Source organism: Lathamus discolor, chromosome 4 (genome assembly GCF_037157495.1).
Source record: "Lathamus discolor isolate bLatDis1 chromosome 4, bLatDis1.hap1, whole genome shotgun sequence".
NCBI classification, from domain to species: domain Eukaryota; kingdom Metazoa; phylum Chordata; class Aves; order Psittaciformes; family Psittacidae; genus Lathamus; species Lathamus discolor.
This window is the reverse complement of record NC_088887.1, coordinates 111,571,069-111,593,278: the sequence shown is the minus strand read 5'-3', so window position 1 is coordinate 111,593,278 and position 22,210 is coordinate 111,571,069. Positions and strand designations below refer to the sequence as shown.

Genomic DNA, 22,210 nt, shown 5'->3' with positions numbered 1-22,210 from the left:
AGACAACTTCCAATCCCTACAGTGAAAGGCAACAGTTGCATTACCACTGCTTCCCTCTCTGTCAAAACAGGTATAAATTTCTCCTTTCCAGAAAATGCTATCCAACCCCAGCATATGACCTTGATCTCCTTTTGTGAGTCCAAAGACTCAGTGTAGTTCTCAACAACATCCAGTTTATTCAATTTCGCTAACACTCCACTTTCATCCTTTAATAAACTACCTCCCTAGCTCTTAGCTCAAACTCCTCTAGGACACAGAAAGCGAAAGGCTAATGCTGTTAGTCTTTATTTCATTTATTTTATTAACTTAGCCTCCTCTGCAATACTTTCCATTCTTCAAGTCATGTCTTCCCTTACATCCATGGGTGCTACCACACTGACATAAAGGCAATTGCATCCACTCACACCAAGGTACAACATACTTCAAATGTACAAAAGCCCTCATTCTCCTCTCTAACGGAAAGGAAATTGCCAAAATTTTGTATCACTTGCTGTCTAATGGAGTACAGTTCAATGGAAGAGCATAAGAGGACTCAGATACCCTGATCTTAGTGGCCTCCAGAAGGCTTAATCTGTTCAACATATAATGCCCAGATGTCACATGAAAGCAGTTATGCATCCTCAAATACATCTCCTAGGACTTGCACTTACTGTATCACTCTATGTCTTGAAAGCAAATAATCCTTATTTACACAATTAATGCTGTGTCAAATGTCTACCAAGAAACCACTGAACAAGCCCTTACAACAGAAACACAGCTGTTGTGCAACTTTCTATGCAAGCATGATGACGTTTACAGGATTCTGGTATGCACATCTGGGTGTCTAGTGCTGTGGCATATCTGCAATTCTTGCACACATTAAAAACTTCCAAGTTCTCAAGAGACTGCCAATAAATACTTTCGAAAAGAGTATACCACCTTTTTAAATCACTGATCATTTACAAATATCTGTGGAAACACACACTATAATCAGCCCTTTTCATGTTAACAAAGTTGCAAGTACATATAGCAGGACTCTTCAGCCATAATTATATTTCCATGACACCGTACCTCAACATTATTTATCCTGTCATCAACCGTTATAACCTTTAATTACAACTTTTCTATAACAGAAACAGTGTAAGGGACTGAATAGAACCTCCATAACAAACAATAACTGATACAGGCCAGGCCTTGGCTGAGTAATACTGACAGACATGGAATAAAAGACCTATGGTAATGAGACAGGCATTTAAAGGAAGACAAGAAAGAAGAAACACAAGAGGACCTGAAACACTTAAGATTCTAGGTGACACAGACCCAGCAGCTGTTGCATGACAGCCCATATCCTTACAGGTTGAAGGTATTTTTCAAGGCAAGGGTAAAGCATGCTGCATGTTCATTATTCTGTATAGTGGAAAACAGTCTTCCCTCCCTCTTTACAAGCATTAGGATTGTTCATCAAACTTTACTCTCCTCTGGAGGTCTCAGCTTTCTGCTTGTAATGCCATAGTACAGGAACCCAAGCCAACTATAAGTCATAAGGTGGGAATAGTCAATTCAGTTCAGGATTAAGACATCTACATTTGGGCATATATTTTTTAAAATCCTGTTAGAGAACTGAAACCTGTGAAACCAGACACTAGAGTCTGGTTTAGCATTAGCTGAAACACCCCTTTGGCTGCACTGACTCAATCCCCATTGATTACAGAGGGCCTCAGGCATGCAGTGCATATGTAGACACATACTTGTAAACACTAAAATTTCAGTGTCTTAATCCTGGAAGAATACCACTGACAGTAACTTATGAAATAAGGCACCCAAGTATGGATTCAGCAGATGCTGCAACTCTGTTTGAAACAGTCCTGCCTTAATTAAAACTTCTTCCTGCACTATTTTCACTATAATCTTGCCCTAAACATGCTGAGAAAGTAGTATGTAAACAATCCAGTGCTGAATATCTGCAATTCAAAAGAATGAAATTACATGTTTACTCAGCCTGAGTTTGAAACAAAGGTCAACAAGCCCTTCTCACAACTCCATCTAACAACTGCCTCAGAAACCACTGCTATGACAGAGAACTGCCAGAATACAAGATATGCAAACTGTGCCTTCCCAAACTAATTCCTGCATCATAACTCACAAGAGCTGACAAGACACAGGTTTTAATCTATTGCTATAGAAACTACCATATGGCCTGTTTCTTAATCCTCTACATTTTCACTGTAAAAAGGAAATCTGCTGAGGAACAAAGATCTGGGCACAAGTTTGCAGAAATAGCATAAATACATAAAGAAAAATCATTCCTTAGCAGACAAAAGCATATAACTCTCTCAAAAATTAAAAAAGGAAGGGGAAAAAAAAGAAACCACAATCAAAAAAACAAAGAATGAACAAAAGTCATCTTCTTGGTTAATGAAGTCTCCTAGGGCCATAAAGTACAACTCAAAAGAGCATGACGCAGAAAGACTTGTTTAAAATCATTTGAAGAAAACTTTTCTCAATTCCCACAGCTGCCATGTTTCACCCCACAGAAGTACCACGTATCTGACATCTAGGTATTATTTTAAAGCAGATAAAAGAAAAAAAAAAATCAAAAAAGGAAAACTGCATTTTGAAGTTTGGCTAGGCAGTATTCCAACACTGCTGATTTTCATCACAGCCAATGCCATCTCTTTATTCCCTCATTCCCTCCATCTGCTTCATTAGCGCAATGAGTGTCTTCACATAAGGCAGACAAAAGTGATACAAAAGGATGCCACCAGGGCCTTGGCATGCAGCCCCAAATTTACAATGGCTTGCATGAACTGCAGAGAGACGTACACAGCAACAGAGGAGAAACTCACAAGGAACTCTGAAGTACCTACTTTCCACTGCTTTCAGCTGCACCATTACCCTTGGTTCCTTCCAACCATTCTTCTGTTGCCCAGCAGACTGGAGCTTCACCTGCATTGCCCCTGCAGTGCACCACGAGGCTGCTTGCCTACTTTCTTCTCCACTGAGAGCACACCTCTTCCCCTGCCTTGAATCAGAATCTTTCTGTCAAGTCCATCAGCATCGCAGATTTGACAGCTCTGGCTCCAGCATGCTTTTAACTGCTCTAAATTGCCAGTTTGCCAATAAAAATTTCCAGAGTCAACTCTTCTGAAACAAGAGCTCTGTGGAGAAACCCCCCCTGAAAAATTCAACACACCTGGAGAGAAAAACAGAACACTGCCGTATGCAAAATGTTCAGATTCGTAAAGATAATACAAATGTAGACAGATTTCAAACCTCATTTGCTACACTTATTGGTATTATAAAATTCCAGATCAAAGCTAAGAGAAAATACACGAGAGCAGGAGCTCAACAAGTTAAGCTTGTTTCTTTGCTTACAGATTACTTGTGATTATAATTATTATTATTGAATGACGACTTGTCATTTCTACATGAAATTTGCCATAGACTTAAAATAGGCTCCTAAGACAATAGAGATGACATTACCAGCTAATGAAATCAGATTTCTTTATTGAATTCCAGAACTGAAGTTCAGCTGAAATGCAACAGCTAAAGATAACAAGTTTTTAATGCCCCAGAGTTCAGCTTGCTTCCGTTAATTTAACGCCAGAATTCATGCATCAAGTACAGATCTTCTAAAAATAAGACGGGGAATAGAAATAACTTCCATTGATACAGCTGTTGTGGAAATCAAAAATTCTTTTAAAAATTAGTCAAGAAAATTAGTAACTACTCAACAATGCAGAGGTTTCTATTGAAAAAAAAAAAAAAAAAAAAAAAGAAAATTAACTCTATTTCAAGAGCAACAATCCAAAACCTGACTCAAAAATAGTTTCAGCTGCAAAAGTATTGAGATGAAAATTTAAATGCTCTGTTAGTTTTCTATTGTTACAGTGATTATGTTTTGCACATGAATAAATAGCAACTTCATCTTTAAACCGTTAATTCATCTTGTCATCACTGAAAAGTAGTTCATGTATCATAGTGAGAGGGTACATGGGGCAAATGAAATTGAATTAGACAAAAAAAAGTTTTCATTTAAAAACAGCTATACTGTACATCGTGATCTAGCGTTTTCTAAGATTTTTATTTATCTACGTATTTCCTACCACATGAAAACCAATTAGAAATCTCCAGCAACAGCAGGATCCTTTTCAGAGGGTACATTTGCTTCCACTGAAAAATTTGGTATCTGTATTTGTATGTCACAGTAAAGCTGTAACAGCCAAATGCCTGAGAATTGGAAATGAAATGACACTGCCTCGGCATACAAGGTAAGCACATCACAGAAACAGCTCATAGCCTGGAGACAACAGGTTCTGTTAAAAGACAATCAAGTTGGTAAAGGCATTATGCAGGAGTTTTCCTTCATTATTTAGCAACTATGACCACAGCCAGAAAATTGTAAGCCCTACTGCAGACTTCAAACACTTTAGAATGTTTCGCTCACAGTAGGACTTCTGTGTGATCGTGAAAAAATTAACTGGAGCTATAGGACATTTCTTATAACATCCCTATGTATTTTTCCATGTGATATTGAGTAGACTTCATTTCCAAATCACTCCTAATTGAAATTTGCCTCTCTTTCCATATTCATCTCAGATGTGCTGCTGGTGCAACTGCCCAGGGAGGTTGAGAAGACAATGAGAACATTCTTCCCACATCCCTTTCTCAACACCAATAACTCAAAGAAAACACAGGATGCTAAAGAGCAACCATCTGACTGGGAAGAGCGGTACAAAGCAGGAGGAGCTACAGCTCTGCCTTCCACCTCAGCAGCCAAAATAATGGCCCACATGCAAGAAACATAAAACTGCAACGCAGAAAGGGGTGAGGCAACTTCCCACTCGAGCAGACCCAGGAGAAATACCTCAGGGAGTCATTGCATATTCTGCAAATCAGAGATCCCCAGCACTCAAACTACAGGTTGACCTCCCTTAGCACTGAAGTAGGATTCCAGCCTATTTAGGACTTATGAGGCCTTGCATAGTGGGTAATAGCTTTATGGAAAGGTATGGGAGATGACAAGTTTCTTTCTTCTGTGAAGAAGAAAGGCTGATATGAATCCAACAAAATGGGGGCAGGAGACAAAGCTTTGCAGAGGTATTTGCCCAGTACTGACCCACCAGTAGTAAACGCCAGGCTTCAGAGACTCACCACAGGCACAAATCACACAAAAGATGCACCTGGAAAATGTAATGTCTCACCAATATGAAAGGTGAGAAGTAAATATTTTTTACATACAAAAATAAGATAGAGGCTCTGTCACAGCATAACTTTGATTTTGTTCCTCCAAAATATCTGAGAAGGTAGTGGAGAAGGTAGGATCTCCTTGTTGCTGTCTTGTTTCTCAATAAATTACTGCTACACAGCTTACAGAGAAATAATGTGAGTATCATTCTTCTGGGGCAGTTCTGTCCAAACGCTCTTGTAGCATTTCAGGGCAAATCAAGATTTAGCAGATTCCTACAGCACTTGAGAAATACATGTTTATCTGCATTAGTTGCACCCAGTGGGTACCTTGCTGTTATCTTCGGCTAAAACAGGAGTTACCCTATAAGCAACCAAGACTGTGGAAGGAGGTGAATAGGTACTGCAGGACAGGTTCCCTCTGAACATTTACATGACAGCCCAGCTCTCAAGATCCTTACAAAGGTTAAAATAACTGATCAGGTGGAAACATCAGTATGACACATTGATATGGGAACAGAATCCTGCACACAAACAGGGAAGAGACACCCAGCACAGAAATAAAAACCCAGAACAGTATATCAACCTTTCCCAAAAAAACAGACTATTATAAATATCCCCATGAAGACCTGTGGGCTTTGCTGCTTATCTCAGAGGGCACAATTCGATGCTCAATTACATCAACAAAAAGTTCTCCCTTGGTTTTGATGGGTCTTGTATCCATCCAAGCTCAGTGACAGGTATGACACAAGAGAGAAAGAAACACACAGGACATTTATACAGAGTAAATGCAAACAGGAGGGACAGATTTATGAAGCCTGATGCATTTAAATTTTGGTACTCAGGATACCTTTCACATGGAAGTTTTTGTCTCAGTAGTTCTCAAAAAACTTTAATGGCACAAACCAAATTCTGCATACATGTATAAGTACAGTCCCTTCGGGTTTCCAGATAAATGATACAGAAACCATGCCAATCACTGTTCTTCAAGAACTGAAAATCCATGACTGTAAGAAGGGTACAGCTCAGGAAATGTGTCTTACAGATCTGCAAAGAACACTATTGAGCTACAAGAATCCCATTAGACTCACTTGAACAAAGTTCTGAGTTCAGCATTAGGTTGTAGTCATTAAAATTAATGTCTTCTATTTGGGCTCTACTGGTTCTTCCAACCCAATCTCTTCTTAAGCACTGATTGCTGCTACTACTTTTTCATCTACTGCAATGGACACAGAAAAAAGTTTGGTATAGCCACTGCCAGAGTAATTCCTTAAACAGATTAAATGCTTTCTGCCCTCCCTTAAGAGAATAATAAAGCACCATAAATGTAGAGAGTAAATTAAACTGAATCAGCAACTAAAGAAAGAGTGCGACGACAAAGTTAACAAAACTATATCCAGTGCCTGCCTACCTTGTTAGAGCTAACACAAGACATGAAAGAAATGCTAATGTAAAAGGCTAGGTACAATCTAGACTTTCTAAAGGCTTTTAAACATCTCTCAAGCAGCTACTGGTTTTTGTTTGCTAACCAAGAGAGGCTGAAAATAGGTAGGAAGCAAAAGTGCCAGAAAAAATGGTCAATTATCACCCTGAGAGACAAGTAACAACAGCGTACTTCTTTCTATCAGTTCTAGGACAAACACCAGTCAGACACATTTCAAAAGGTCTGGTGGATTTTTATTTTAACACTACTCTGCTTTCAAGGCTTGAGGGTCACAGTTTCCTTTATAGATAAAGGCACTTGATATCTGCAGGCTAAGGGATGATGAATATGTGTTCAGATGAACAGAAGTTAGGCAGAAATCAAGGATGATCCACACATGGCCCCACTGTTTAACCCTAAGCCACAAACCTGACCCAAAACCCTGCAGCTTCCCCTTCACAGACATTCAGTCAGGGGCCTTGTCCGAGAATCACAGCAGTTCTCAGTGTTCACACCTGCCTTCTGCCAGGCCAAAGCACAGGGGTAGGAACCAGAGTGAGGCACTCAAACAGGAGAAGCAGAAGCTATAGAGAAGAGAATGACAAGCTTGGGGCTTCCAGATCAGGGCTGGATATTAAGAAAATGGGACAGAATAACATAAATCATACTACGGTGCCAACACAACACTCTTCAAGAAAAATATGACTGCACTTCACCCTCTACACCATGGGGCTGTGGGTGACCCACAGCAGTCTTGGAACTGGGCAGAGCTGATAAGGAGAGACTGCAGTATGTCAGTAGCTGTTTAGTGGGGGTAAGATCCAGGAAGGGAAAATTGTTTTATGGGTTGGATACACTCATAGCACTACTCAGCTCATTAGAGAAATGCTGCCCCGTATTTCTAAAACTCTAATGAATCAAGGCTTACAAGACAGCATGTAAAATGGCAAATTACGAAAAGTGAAAAGCAGAAATCTCAATATTGATCAAGCTCCTGCTGCAAAGCTGCAAAAGAAAATTTGACACAGGCTTTAACTAGGGTTTCTGGAGACAACTGCAAGCTTGGCCAGGCTCCTAAAATGAAATTCTGTAAAACTATATATCTTTAGAGACACCAAATGGAGGCACTGAAAATAACACCTAACTAAACCAGAGAAAGCGCTCAACAGAACAAACTGTTCACTGTTTTGCAGTACTTTGCTCAAATTCATGGATAGAGGACATAGGCTTTATCGTTAACCTTAATAAAAATCACTCTGAATTAAATTTATCCCATTGTCTTTCTTCTCCTATTATGACAACTTCTGAATTAAAAGAAAAAGTCATATTCAATAGCACAACACTGAAACTGATATTCCTTAATATTTTCAGTGCATCAGCTCCTATAAAGGAAGCATGAATGTGGAGATTTATAAAATGCCATTACAAGCCCAGAGGACACTCTGGAAGTCTCACTTTATTTTGCAGTTTCCCAGGAGATGCCAAAGAAATGGGTCAAAAACAAAGAACTGATTAGCCCAAGACCCTCACTTTTCCTGGAGTATTATGGGATAAGACATAACTTAGCGAGACATCTTACTGCTTTGCCCTCTAACCATTTAGTGGGCTTTATAAGCTAGGAAGAAGTACAAAGTAATAGTGAGATTTTTCTCCTTCAAATCGAGTTTAATCTGTCTCGTAAACACCTCAAAACACACACTGCTCCAACTAGGACAAAATTGAGACACTTGGATTCCCTGCGCCTCTTGACAAAGCTGTTCCATGTGTCTGAAATAAGGAGAATCACAGAATCTCACACCTACATTTCCACCTCATTTTATACAAGTGTTAAGAATTTGGATTGCTGTAGGTTTTCTGACGGCAAGATAAATGCAGTGTTGTGAAGAATCAAGCACTTATTTTCTTCTCAAGCTTGTTTGTTCATATTTAAAATGAACACATATGCCACATAACAATAACTATTCCTTTTCAACTTAAATCAAGTTTGCAGAAACAAATTAGACTTATTCCTCTGGCAAAGTAGTACAAAGTGCTTTGTTACTGGATAAACTCACTCACCACTGAAGAAAAGACCGATTCTCAATAATGTTATTTAGCTTGCAAGGTATCACTGAAGATGGCAGTGGCACAAACTGCAATTGGAAACATGCCACCAGTTGAGTACCATAGGAGTTGATATAGGGGCTAACACTTTTTAACATCTTCATTAAATGACCTGTATGATGGGGCAGAGCACACCCTCAGCAATACAGAAATGGGAAAGGAACCTCATGAAGACCAACAGATGGACGTGAAAAGTCCCAGGCATCAGTGCACGCTGAGGACTGATCAGCTAGAAAGCAGCTTTGCCTACGTATCAGGACCTTGGAGGTCCTGGTGAACAAGAAGATGTACATGAGCCACCAAAGTACTGATACAGGAAAAAAAAAAAAGCCATCAAATAAGATGGCTCTTATCAATGTGTATAAATACGTAACAGGAGGGAACAGGGAACCAGACTCTTGCTAGTAGCGCCCACCAACACGACAAGAAACAACGGGCACCATTTTAGTGAGCAGAATCTGTAGATTCTAGTAATACAAGCATACAAATAGTTGAAAGAAAAGCTCTTTTTATGACTTAGTGTAAAAATAAACTATATGAGGCATTGTGCTTTCTTTTCATCCTCCGAAGTGTCTAGTTAGCCAACTTCCAAATATGGTGCAGAACCAGCTGGGTTGCAAGGTTATTTCTTTATGGCACTTCTTATTTCAGTGCATGCATTTATTGTTGAGGAGAATAAAGATAAGATAACTTTGTTTATCTGTGTTTTCCAGTACACTGCAGCCTAATTTATTCAGGTAAATAAAAAAAGGCACAGTACAGAGAGAAGAAACGGGTATCAGAGTCTGTCGATGTATATGCATCTCAAATTATTTATTACCAGTGGGTAAATTTTGCACATGGTAAGCTTTAATGGGGGCTTCACTCCTAAAACAGCTAACTTGCATATTACTGCAAATGGTTTTCACATTCTAAAATCAGATGAAGAGCTAAGCGCACAAAACATATTAAAAGAAATCAAAGAGTTGTAAATGTACCAGAAAGAAAATTCATTAATACAGCATTTCATGGGCCACTGGCTTGTTTTACTACATCTGTGAATTAATTCTGTGCACCTGAAAAGTATATTAATGGCCCACTAGGAAAAGGCACTGAAACCTGGGAGTTATCTAACAGACTGTGCCCAATGCCTATGCCCAAAATATTCAGAAATTGCCCAACTCTGGCTATTTCCCTGATTGAAATGTACACATTCCAATTTTTAACAGCTTCATAATGCCCAGGCAGTTCACTTCCGAGAAAGGTTTGTATTTCTCAAGTGATTAAAATCATTTGGCTTTTGGCCATCTCTGAGACTATCACAAAGGTGTGCTGTAATATAATCATCCAGAAACACACTGCCTGTGGTGCCTTATCAATGAGCTAATAGAGCATCTGGGCCAGACTCAGCCCTTTAATTGAAATGGAAAGGCTGAGAAAGCTTTGGGCTGCAGACTGAGGCAGAGTATGTGAAATCACAGCACCAACACAGTTTTTACTAACTAAAGCAACTTTTTTTTTCATATTTACAATATCAGCATAGAAGAGTTGCAAGTTGGGGTCATCTACTGTTCTCCGAATGCTCAGCATGTATTAGAAAAATTAAAGTTAATATGGGCAAGTTGCACAGAAGATCAATTAGCACCTTTCTCATAGAGAAATTGCTCCCTAGCATGGAGGTGCTGGCACTGTTAAAAGACAATACTGCAGCTGAACAGAGGACAATACACTACCTCTGAGACAAGGTTAAGTGCAGAAGCCACATGAGAAAGTAGCCCCTAGGTTAGAAGTTTCCAAAACAAAAGTAGCAAGAACTCTACTGTCACTGAGTAGACCACAATTAATCCCAGATGTTCCTACTCTAAAGTAGATGCTTTTGTCCACGGTCAGGCTGAAAGACTGGCAATACTGACACCTGATTTGCAAGTGACCACAGACATGGTCTGTGCCAGACATCTGACACAGACGTGCCACTGCCACATGTTAACAAAAAAGCTACTCTTTCTTAGACTCACCCCTAATCCCAGGAGCTCCACATGCACCACACACCTTGCAAAAAAGAGGAAGCTGATGCCAAAGCCCAGACTAAAGATTCAAAAATTGTCAATGCTCAGAATATCCAGCCATGTTATTCTCACTGCCTAAAAAGTGAAACAAACCAAGAGAATAATCAAACTGTTGTTTTGTAGCAGAAGAATGCTATCGGTAATATAGGTACAACTCCATGAGCACACACGTCTGTCATCTACACACCACTGCCAGAAAAAAACCAAGTAGCAGATTAGAACATTCTCTTACAGAATTCATAGCTTTTTTCAGTTAAAAAAAAAAAAGATTCAGAAGTCAAACCTTTATTGCCCACTGCAGTAACTTGTTCTCAGCCCTGTTAAGCTTCTAGCTACTCAGTTCCATGGCAATACACAGCAATACCTGTAACCCCTATCACAAAATCCCAAGACAGCAATGAAAGCAGGCCCTGCAGATGTGTATATAACACTGTCAAGAAATGGATAGGAAGATAGGAAGCTGTGCTGGGTTGATGCTGGCTGGACAGCAGGTGCCAGTGACAGTGCTGCTCTGTCACTGCCCTCCTCAACTGGACAAAGGAGAGAAAACACAACCAAAGGCTCATGGGTTGAGATAAGGACAGGGAGAGATCACTCAGCAATTACCATCACAGGCAAAACAGACTTAACTTGGAGAAATTAGTTTGATTTATTGCCGATCGAATCAGAGTAGCATAATGAGAAATAAAACCAAATCCTGAAACACCTTCCCCCCACCCCTCCCTTCTTCTTGGGCTCAGCTTCACTCCCAAATTCTCTACCTCCTCCCCACCAGCAACACAGGGGATACAGCATGGGAGTTGTGGCCAGTTCAACACACATTGTTTCTGCCACTCCTTCCTCAGGGGAAGACTCCTCACACTGCTCCCCAGCTCCAGCATGCGGTCCCTTCCACAGGAGACAGTTCTCCATGGGATTCTCCAACATGAAACCTCCCCTTCCCAGTTTGTTCTTCACAAACTGTTCCACTGTGGGGCCCTCCTATGAGGTGCAGCCCTTCAGGAACGGGCTGCTCCTGCATGGGTCCCCCACAGGGTCACAGGGCCACAGGTCCTGTCAGAAGCCTGCTCCAGCACAGGCTTCCCACATGGTCACAGCCTCCTTCGGGCTTCCCCCTGCCTGCAGGAGGATATTTGTTCCACCATGGACCTCCACATGCTGCAGGGGCACAGCGTGCCTCACCGTGGGTTGCACCTAATTAGGCACTACTTAGCACACTAAGACTCAATATACAGACTGTTCTCAGCCCTGCTGTTGGTATGTGCAAAACTCTGTGCTAGTCCACTGCTCTTCCATTTCCTTTCTCACACTTTGTCTACATCATCTGCGCATGTTAGAAGCTCATGAGATAAGAGTTTACCTCTGCCTGCACCACAACTAGCTCGGCAGGCTCAGACTTTGACTGGACTTTCTACAGGTAATATGTATATTGAATATATAATAGGAGGCTTATGCAGACCAGAGGGAACAAGGGATGACACAAGGTAAAATATAAGTAGAAACATAAACAGGAGTGATGCGCTTCAAGAGAAATACAAAATTAAAAAAGGTCATTGGAGAACTGGTTAAAAAGAGGGGTATCACTGATACCACTGGCAAATCTTCCAGTGACAACATCTCATTGCAGTTACTTATTTAATCAGCGTATCACATTACCATACATGCTTTATATTAAATTTGGATGAGTGTGAACAGACACCATGGAAAAATTAAACTGACTTGTATTAATGTCCTGGGTTCAGCAGTAGCAGTCATTTTTCTTCTTAGTAGCTGGTGCAGTGCTGCGTTTTTGACTTTCAGCCTGGGAACAGCAGTGATAACACCAATGTTTTCAGTTGTTGCTAAGTCATGTTTACTCTGACCAAGAACTTTCCGAGTTCCATGCTCTGCCAGGGAGGAGACGAAGCCAGGAGGAAGCAGAGACAGGACACCTGACCCAAACTAGCCAAAGAGATATTCCATACCACATCACATCATGTCCGGGATGTAAAACTGGGGGCAGTTACCCAGAAGAGCTAGATCACTGCTTGGTCAGGCTGGGTATCGGTCGGTGGGTGGTGAGCAGTTGTATTCTCTTCCCTTGTTATTTCCCTTATCATTATTACTATTGGTGGCAGCAGTAGTGACTGTGTTATACCTTAGTTACTGGACTGCCCTTATCTCAAACCATGGGAGTTACATTCTTTTGATTCTCCTCCCCATCCCTCCAGGAGCAGGGGAGGAGGAAGGGGGGGAGTGAGCGAGCAGCTGCACGGCAGCTGGGCTTAAACCACAACAATTAAACAATGTAAAAATTAAAATTCTCAGCAAAGCATCATCAAAACACATACAGACATTAAGTTTACCTCAGCTCCTAAACTGAGAGAGATTATTTCATCCTCAAAAGCAGAATGTGTATCAATATGAGGAGGAATTCCTGCATAAGGGAAAAAAAAAAAAGTCAATATAATAGAAATAGAGTGCAATCTCTGCTGGCAAGCTCAGCTTTCATGGATGTCCATACAGGAGACTGGGATGAACAAATGGCTGAACAAACAAAACTACCATGCACAAGTGAGTTGCCTTCCAAAAGAAATCAGGCCAACTAACTGAAGTACATGCTACAGATCAGATGTACTTAGTTAATGCAAGTGTCCTGTATCATCAGTGGAAATACCTAGGAGATAGTTTGGGGCACCCAAAGGCCTGCCTCACCCTCTAAAGACTCAAAATGCTCTCTTGCCGCAGAGAGCAGCTAAAAATCATTATGCTCTCCTCTCAGGCAATATGGCACTTAGCACTACTATGCTATGCTATGTTAGGGAATTTTGAGCCCTAGTTTATTCATGATCATTTATTTCTCCTCATTCTCTCCATAGAGAAGTCATCCTAAATACTCCCTGTATTACTAAGCAAATAATTGAGGTAAGGCTCTCCACTTCAAAGTTAGGACCACCACTGCAAATGCAGGTACTGCCAGAGTCAAACCCTGTCTCTGCTTTGCAGCCCCCAGAACTCCATACCCCACTGCTCAGCCAACCCCTGGATAGCCCATCCGTGTGTGTGAGTAAACACAGAGCTGAGAACTGCCAGAATGACAGCAATTTTTTATTTTCATTTTTCTTTCAGATCTGCTCATTGGAAAGAAAATGCCATTCCCTGAAGCTTGTGCCACACGTCTTAACACTAGGTGCTGAAGAGGGAGCATGTTGCAGCAAGATCTCTCCACATGGTGGGGAACTGGATTCAGCCGTGAGCCTTGGGAGAACTGCAACTACACCTTCCTTTGACACCAGAGCAGGCCCAGACAGATCGACTAACTTCTTTGTGATCCAAACCAGAACAGTCATACTTGCTTATTAAAATCCTAGCCACATTCATTTTGGACACTATCGAATTTCTGAGCTGAAAACATTTTTCCTAACAGTATCAGCCCTATAAAGAATCTTTATTATACACCAGATTTTACCTCCATATATAAATATTCACAATTCCATTAGTTTCTATGAAAGCAATACAAGCATTTTATGAGGTCAATATTTAATCTGACAGAAAATCAGTGAGACTTGAAAACCAAAGCCATATCTGTTTGTGTTTGCTCATAACTCTGCCTCAGAATAAAGCACTCAAACTCTGCCTTCAGATGCACACCCATGTCAGTGCAATTCACCATGCAACAGAACACTGATCGCTCTCTTCAGCATTACCAAGAGAATTCAATCAAGATCCTACTGACCTACCTATCTGCTGTTTATATTCCACATATGAAGCAGACAGACAGACCACCTATGCATTCAGAAGGTAACTTTCAAGTATAATCTACAACTTTAAACATTGCTGACCCTGAACGAAAACAAGTGCCCTCAAATAGGAATTAATTTAATATGTCTTAATTGTGGCCCCTACAGCTTAAATACCCAGGCACCAGTCACATCTTTAAAATCTCAAGTATAATTTCCAGTGACAATCTGGCTCAGAACACCAATACTAAAGGAATTAATGCACTTTGTGCTTGTTCATATCGTACCAATTTGCACTTAATGAAGAACATTTTGCTTTGGTTTTATGGGGCTTTTATTTTAAAAAAAAAGGAAACCAACCCTGCTTCTATTCTTGATGAAAATCTACAATTCTAACAAATCTCTAGTGTCCCAGCCAGAACTACATGACTGTATCAATTTAAGAGATTTTCATAGATAAACAAATAGGATCAGCTTTTCAGACCCTTCTTTGGCAGACACTATATTAGCTGACAGGCATTAATTCTGAAAGAAAAGCTCTTGTCTCTTCTTCCTAAGAACAAATGAGATAGCCACTCTAAAAAGCTAGCCAGACACTTACCCTTGATGATTGACCTAAACGAAAAGAACAGCATATCATTCATTCCCCAGAGGTGTGTTTAGGAGCACGTTTCTCTTCAGATGTCTACAGAAATAGGCTAATTCCTTATTCCTCAGATACGGAACACTGCTTGCATCATGCTTTAAGAGCCTATATATCGTATATGCTAACATTACATCACATGTACTAACAGCAAGAGATGTTTCCTGGAGATTGTATGCACAATACAAGGAACAAGAACAGTTTAGAGTTAAAAAAAATGCACTTGAATAAAAAACCAAATATGACTATTTATTCCCATATCTTTTTATGGTTATTTCCATATTATGGCCTTGGAGTCTGAAACGCCATCGATTTCCATAACAGTGGTATCAAAAACTTCTAAACAAGCTCCCAGGTTCAGAAACCAGTATGAAGACTTCAGTTTTGATTCAATGCATTTGTGGTTACAGAGGAAATACACTAACCAGCTGCTTAAATCCTGTCCCTGTGCCATGTCACATTTAGTAACTCTCTTCTCATCTTTAGCTAAGTTGTACTGGTTTGGCTGGGATAGTTCATTTTCTTTATAGTAGCTAGTATGGGCTATGTTTGGATTTATTATGAAAACAGTGTTGGTAATACAGATATATTTTAGTTGTTGCTGAGCAGTGCTTACAGGCCAGCAAGGTCCTTTCCGGTTCTCATGCATCCTTGCTAGCAGTCAGCTGGAGTGCACAACAAGTTAGGAGGTGACACAGGTTGGATACCTGACCAAAGAGGTATTGCATACCATGTAATGGCATGCTCACCAATAAAACAGGGGGGTTATCAAAATTCAGGAGTTTTCTCACTTTTATTGTTCCAATTTTCTCCCTTATCTCAATGAGGGGGAGCAAGCAAGGTGCTTAGAGGCCTACCAGGGTTAAATTACAATGTAAGCTCAAGAGCTCCAAATTTTAGAAGGGCAAATTAACTTACCTTGTCCAGGTTCATACTGATTTACAGTTAGTTGATCAGGTTTATGCTTGATATATCCCTGCTTCAAGCATTTCTCCAAGAATGGGTCACAGATTGCAGGAAGACCTAATTACGGAAACAAAACTATAAGCAAGACAGGATAGCTTTTTACATTTACCCTTTCTTTTTACAATAAATGTAATAACTGGACAAGATACATACAAACAGCTCTGTAGATACATAAATCCATCTTTGATAATGACCACTTTGCATTTGCTGTAATGCACATGCATCAGAACTGGGGGCCTGATCTGCAAGTCCCATATATTAGTAACACCTCACAATTAGAAAAGCCATTCCCCCAAGGCCTCCACATTCAGAAGCAGATTATTCCTTACAAATGCAAGCTGCACTATCCCTATGCAAATAAAAACATATCAAATCAAAGTTTCCATAAACTACAGTTAAAAAGTTGCAGGCAAGAAGCAAAATTATTATGCAGAAAATAAGAAGCTGTGCAGAGAGCTCTCTAAAAACTTACCCCTAAAAATTTGTTACTGAATTAGATCATATATCACAACAAAAGAAAATCTGCTGAGGTTAAACTGGTCTTGAAACAGTAATAAAAGCTGCGGTCCTTCACTGAGTCTTTAGTTTGCTATTTTACCTGAGGACTTCATTGTAAAATTCTGTCGGAGATAACACCCACAAGCATGTTCGTCATAGCCCTTCAATTAATCTATTGATTTTCAGTTGTTGTCCCCAAGGAAGTGTTTATACTTCTCACATATAAAATAGTCCAGCTGTAAGACTAGAAAACAGCTCAAGTATCTATGTTTTATGATTATATAGCTTCACTCTTAAAACCACAATGTAACCAGAATCCTCCTCTCAGAGGCTACATCCATCCCATTACACATGCAACACCTTAACCACCTTCAAGTTTTATAGGCATTTAACTCCCCTATTTCACTATTTTTAAATCTAAGACTACAAGATGACTCAGTTGCTTTGCTCTGACTCACAGCTCTCAACTCCAAACAAGAGCTATTCAAACTTCTTCAAATTGCTTTTAGTCCAAAAGGAAATTTTTTTTTTTTGGTGTGCATCCAGCAAGCTTCAAGTTAATCAAGATAAATATACACAGCAATATACATCATAACTCCCAAACAAATGAGCATGTAATTTGTAATACAATTGTTTTATCAAACAAAAGCTAAAAATGAATGACAACTGCAATCCCAAAAGCCTCATTAGACTGGACCTCAACAAAGGTCAGCAACCCCTGGCTGCAACTGACTGGAAAACAAGCTTCAAACACTTCAGGTAATTTGGAATGGGTCTTATTCAAAAGCACTGTTCAGTGTGTGCTTAAGATAAAAGGAGAGCCTTCACTGTATTAGAATTTCACCTCTTCTTTAATGAGAATCTGACAACCGCATATCAGTGAGGCTTAAAGGCTTTGTATAATGGTTCAAACATCAGTGCAAAGTGAGTTTAAAAGGAAAATTCTCACCTCCAGGTAAAGGTTTGTCTTTATCGACATTGTTGTTATCATAGCGAAACTCATAGCCAAAATGTTTTACTCTTCTATGCTTTAAAGTCTTCTGAGCTGTAAAAACACACAAGTTTAAATTAAACTACATAAAATAGTATAGGCAATTTGCTATGCTTCCCTATCCTGACCACTGTCCTTCACAGCACACACTTCTTAAGCCTTATTACCTTTTAGATTTCATCAGGCATCACATTCACTGTTGTTTGAAGTCAAACTGATGGTGTTTTTCTCTATGCAAGAAGTAGAGGGAATCAATTTTCTTGAGCTATGTTTAATGCATCTTTATTCTCGCCCTGATCTCTGAACTTGCACTTGATTATCACACTATGGATACAGCAGGATTCTTCACTTTCACCAACCACCAAGTTACATGTCAGCTAAGGCAAATATAACTGTTTGTGCTGTTCCAAGGAACAAAACTTTTCATACACAGAAACTTTTCATAGACTAATTGTTCTTTAAAATTACTTGAGAGATTTAACTCTACAGAGCTCAAGTGAAAGGACAGAAGCATCTAGAATGTGTGTGTGCCTGACATTTTTTGATTTAAGAGAAGACACGGCTGCTCAGTTGGACATAAATTACACGGGTAACCTTCACAGAACAGCACTGTGCTTGGCATAAGACACCAAAACAATATTTTAGTTGATTCTAGATGCAGGAATATTATTCAAGTAAATCCATACCAGAATATCAGTTTGGACCACTTGCCCCCAGGAGTTTAATCACTTCCAGTATAAAGACCTAATTTCTAAAATACTAAGAACAAATACACAATGACTTGAAGCAATACATTTACCAATACATTGACTTCTCGTAAATTGAACTGTAAGAAAAAACAGCATGAAAGTATGGAAATCATGGATTCCTATGGTTTTGCCCACCATTTTGAGTATCTTCACCACCTATCCAGTCAATACTTTCCAATATTCTCCTTTCTTCCTCTGGAGAAATAATCTTTTCAATGACCATTAGGCCTGGAGGCAAGCTTGTAGGAACAGCATCCTTCCAGAAAACTAGGATGTATGGAAAAACAGAATATTGTTACTGTCTGAGAAAGTAAAATCATGTGTTCCCTGTAGTATAGTTGTAAAAGTATTTACTTTAATGATGCAATGGAACCCTCATGGGGGTCTTATTTGGTAAATGAACGACCCTTTTTAGCATGACAAAACAGGATAAGGCCCAAGTTTTGCATCATGCAAACCACTTCAAAAATTTTACTGCATGAGATCAGTAAGAGTCCATGCTATTCAAACACACAACCACTTGTGATTTTCCTGTCAAAATAACAGTAATAAGAATTTCCCAGTCACTTCAGGATTCTACATGCATTTTAGTTTTCTATAACTTTACTGATTTACCAAATCACCAGATTACACTTCCAGAGAAACAATCTGTAATCATATACAGAGGAGTATATTGCAATGCCTATGTAAACACAGAATACTGGTGATTTAGGGACAGTTTACTATCATAATAGCTTAAAAAAGCTATGCACTGGCAGAATGTACAGATCAACATCAGAAACCCTTTTCAGTAGACACTGTAAGAGCTCATAGAAAGGGCAAAGATTATTGTACTAAATTGCTTATAGTCAGCCTTAAAGAAAGGCTAAATAAACCAAGACAGAAATCTTACTGTACCTACTTTCCTTCTTGGATTCAAGATAGAGATTGCAAAACTAAGGTCACACAAGAAATCCAATGAACTGCCCAGAGATCTCCCAGGCCCCATTTTAGCTCCTTAATCAACCCTCATGTGCAGTTTCAAATGGTCTGGAAACTATCTAAATCCCTTTTCCTTTTGCCTCCAAGTAAAGGAGTTCAAATTAGAGTATCCTATCATGAAATACAAAGAGCAAAGATTATTTTATGTCCTGAATCTTAAATTCTGTTTTTCATTCTGTGTCTACTTACAAAGTGTGCTTTTAGCTGCATTTACTAGCCTAGGAAATAAATCAAAGGGAAACAGTACACAGGGAGTTGGATATATAGGACAGCAGAAAAAAAAAAGGATACCTTTTTCCACAAAGTTAATATAAAGAACAATATTTTGGCCACAGTCTTCCAGTGTTACTTCTTTTCCATTAAGGGCATCAAAGGCTTTCTTCGCTTCTTCTGTTGTCCCATATTTCACAAATGAATATGGCTTACTCGGTGGCATTAAGACTGTTTCCACCAATCCATACTCTTCTATTATACTAAGCAGTTGGTGTCTACTCATCCCATTACCAAGACCAGCATTGGCAATAACCAGGCTCTAATTGAAGAGGAATTTAAAAAGGAAATACATGGAGAAATAGTGATTAATATCAGTTCATTTAAAACTAACACTTTGCACCAAGAGAGCAGCATTATAAAGAAAATTTAACCCAGTGAGTACTCTTTTATTCCACACAACATACTTACAGTTCCATGAGCTTGGTATATGAGGCTAAGGCAACCTTTGTTAGCCCAGCACATGTTCTTGCAGAAAGGCTTGCAACCTCTGTTAGAGATACCTACTCAATTAGTGCATGTGATTATTACTACAAGAGCACTTCAGCTTCAAATCAGAACACGTGCTTCAAGTGTACTGCATACAAACAGGGGGGACACTGGCACATACAATTTTTGAGGTTTCTACAATGGACTTTTTTCTGGAGACCTGTTACCACTAACAAAAACAAACAAAAAAACCTTTGAAGACTGTGATTTATTTTTTTTTTTAGAAAGACTTTCTGACCTTTTTCAAGCACAGAGATTGATATTGCCAGCTCCACCTCATGTCCCCCATACATCAGGCTCACCAAAAAAAGGCAGAAGCCTCTAGAAACAATGCACCTAGTTCTGCTCCAGGACTCTCAACCAAAAATGCTCCCTAGTTTTTATAAACAAAATGGATTTATGTCCCATCCTTGGTTAACAGAGATTACTTCATGAACAAGGCCCAACTGCTTAATTCTACACTGTCATAGTGATTTATGTCCAAAATTATCAAGAAGTATGCAGTTTGTGAGGACTGTTGCTGGTTTGTCGCATGTTTGAAAAGTTCTGTTTTATTGTTTCTTCTAAGGGCTAATATTCAAGAAACATCATTAGATTAATACATAGACCTTTTCAAAATAAATGTGCGAGTTCTTTTATATATATATAGCTATATGCTATTGGCTATTCAATATTGGCTATTCAAGCTATAATGGTTGTTTAGGCTAATCACCATGACTGAAAAAAGTTTAAGTCCCTGTTTAAGGCCAAATGAGGATGCAGTCAAAGCTTTGAATGAGCTCCAGGGACTGCAAACAACCAGCAACAATTTACTCTGATCCCATAACACCTTTCCAGAAAGCTTTCAGGTAATCTTTTCCTTAAAGCCTCAAAATGTTCTATGACCTTTTCTGAAGGCAGCTAGGAAAATGTTCAATTGTTCCAAATAACAGAATTTCACTTATCTAAAATACAGCAAATTAGGTTTAAAACTGAAGATAAGGATTATTTCAAAAAATACAGTACTGCTATGACTACACCTATTGCAATGGCTCCTTTAACACTTGTTCTTAGCACTGCATCAGGCTGGCTGTTACTGATCACATTTTTCAAAGGTGACCACATTATTAATTATTGTTATTTTCTGAACTGTTATCAATGGAGAGGCCCATGTGTGCAGAGAAAATGCAGAGAGTCAAACCAGTGCTTTCACTGGCTATGGGTACTTCACCTACAAAGACTGTAACTACACAGCAGCAGCAGCATGTACAGCAACTGATCGTCTTCTCCCAGCTGAGCAATTTCAACACAATCAGACTCTTGCACAAAGCCTGAAAGCATTTTCCGTATGTTTGACACATGCTTATCTGTAGCACTATGATTTTTGTTTCATTTATCACTTATTCAAATGTTCCATCATTGATGAGGAACTTGCTGGACCTTAAAATTACTCTTTGGATAGATTAAATGGATAATTTGGTATCTATGGCATTATCAAGGGGAACAAGTCCTGGACTATGGCCTCTGCTCCAAAGAGGAACAAGACTACTGTGTTATTTTAGCGTATGTCCATGTGGTGTGAAATCCCAGTGAACACTATGCCTAATTTTGTTACAAAAAAAGTATAAAGATCTAATGGAAGTTTTCGTATCTGAATGGGAAGAATCCGCAGGATAATTTACAGGATGAAGGTGAACAAGGCTAGAGGAAGTGATACTGCTCTACAGTGTTTCAAGGCATTAACATCTCCCCACACCTTAGGGAGGGAAATGATACTCTGACTTCTTCCCTTCCTGCCTGCAAGTTTCTGTCATTTTTTGCTACACCAGTATCTGCAAGGTCACCCTCTGACCTGCTGTAACTCTTTACTGTAGCAACAAATCAAAAAGCTGAGTAGTTTTCTGTTAGGTTAACAAATAAAGTGGCTTATGGCAGAGTTTACTGAGCATCATAAGAAAGCAGAATTCTTTCCATCTTGTCCCTTTTTGTGCAAGGGAAGAGAATGTTGGCCCCTTTTCAACAGCTGCAAGTCAGTCAATCAGTTCAACTCCCACTGAACCGCAGCCTAAATCAATTTAGGTGAAGAAAACAATGTGGAAAGAAGATTTCCAAGATAGACATGTTTTTAACAAGGAGTTTAGATGAGGCAAATTATACTTGATAGAGAATACAGAGGAAAGAAAAATAC

General features: G+C 39.4%; 1 protein-coding gene across 3 annotated transcripts in view; it reads right to left on the bottom strand.

Annotated features, from left to right (window-relative positions):
- Nucleotides 1–22,210, bottom strand: part of ALKBH8 (alkB homolog 8, tRNA methyltransferase) — a 47,259-nt gene that overhangs the window by 20,247 nt on the left and 4,802 nt on the right. For all 3 annotated transcript variants that reach the window (XM_065678664.1, XM_065678662.1, XM_065678663.1), the window contains 5 exons: nucleotides 19,576–19,816; nucleotides 18,439–18,570; nucleotides 17,513–17,608; nucleotides 16,018–16,122; nucleotides 13,083–13,153 (listed from right to left, as the gene is read on the bottom strand). In XM_065678664.1, the coding sequence (XP_065534736.1) occupies nucleotides 13,083–13,153; nucleotides 16,018–16,122; nucleotides 17,513–17,608; nucleotides 18,439–18,570; nucleotides 19,576–19,816 (645 nt within the window). The remainder of the gene's footprint in view (nucleotides 1–13,082; nucleotides 13,154–16,017; nucleotides 16,123–17,512; nucleotides 17,609–18,438; nucleotides 18,571–19,575; nucleotides 19,817–22,210) is intronic.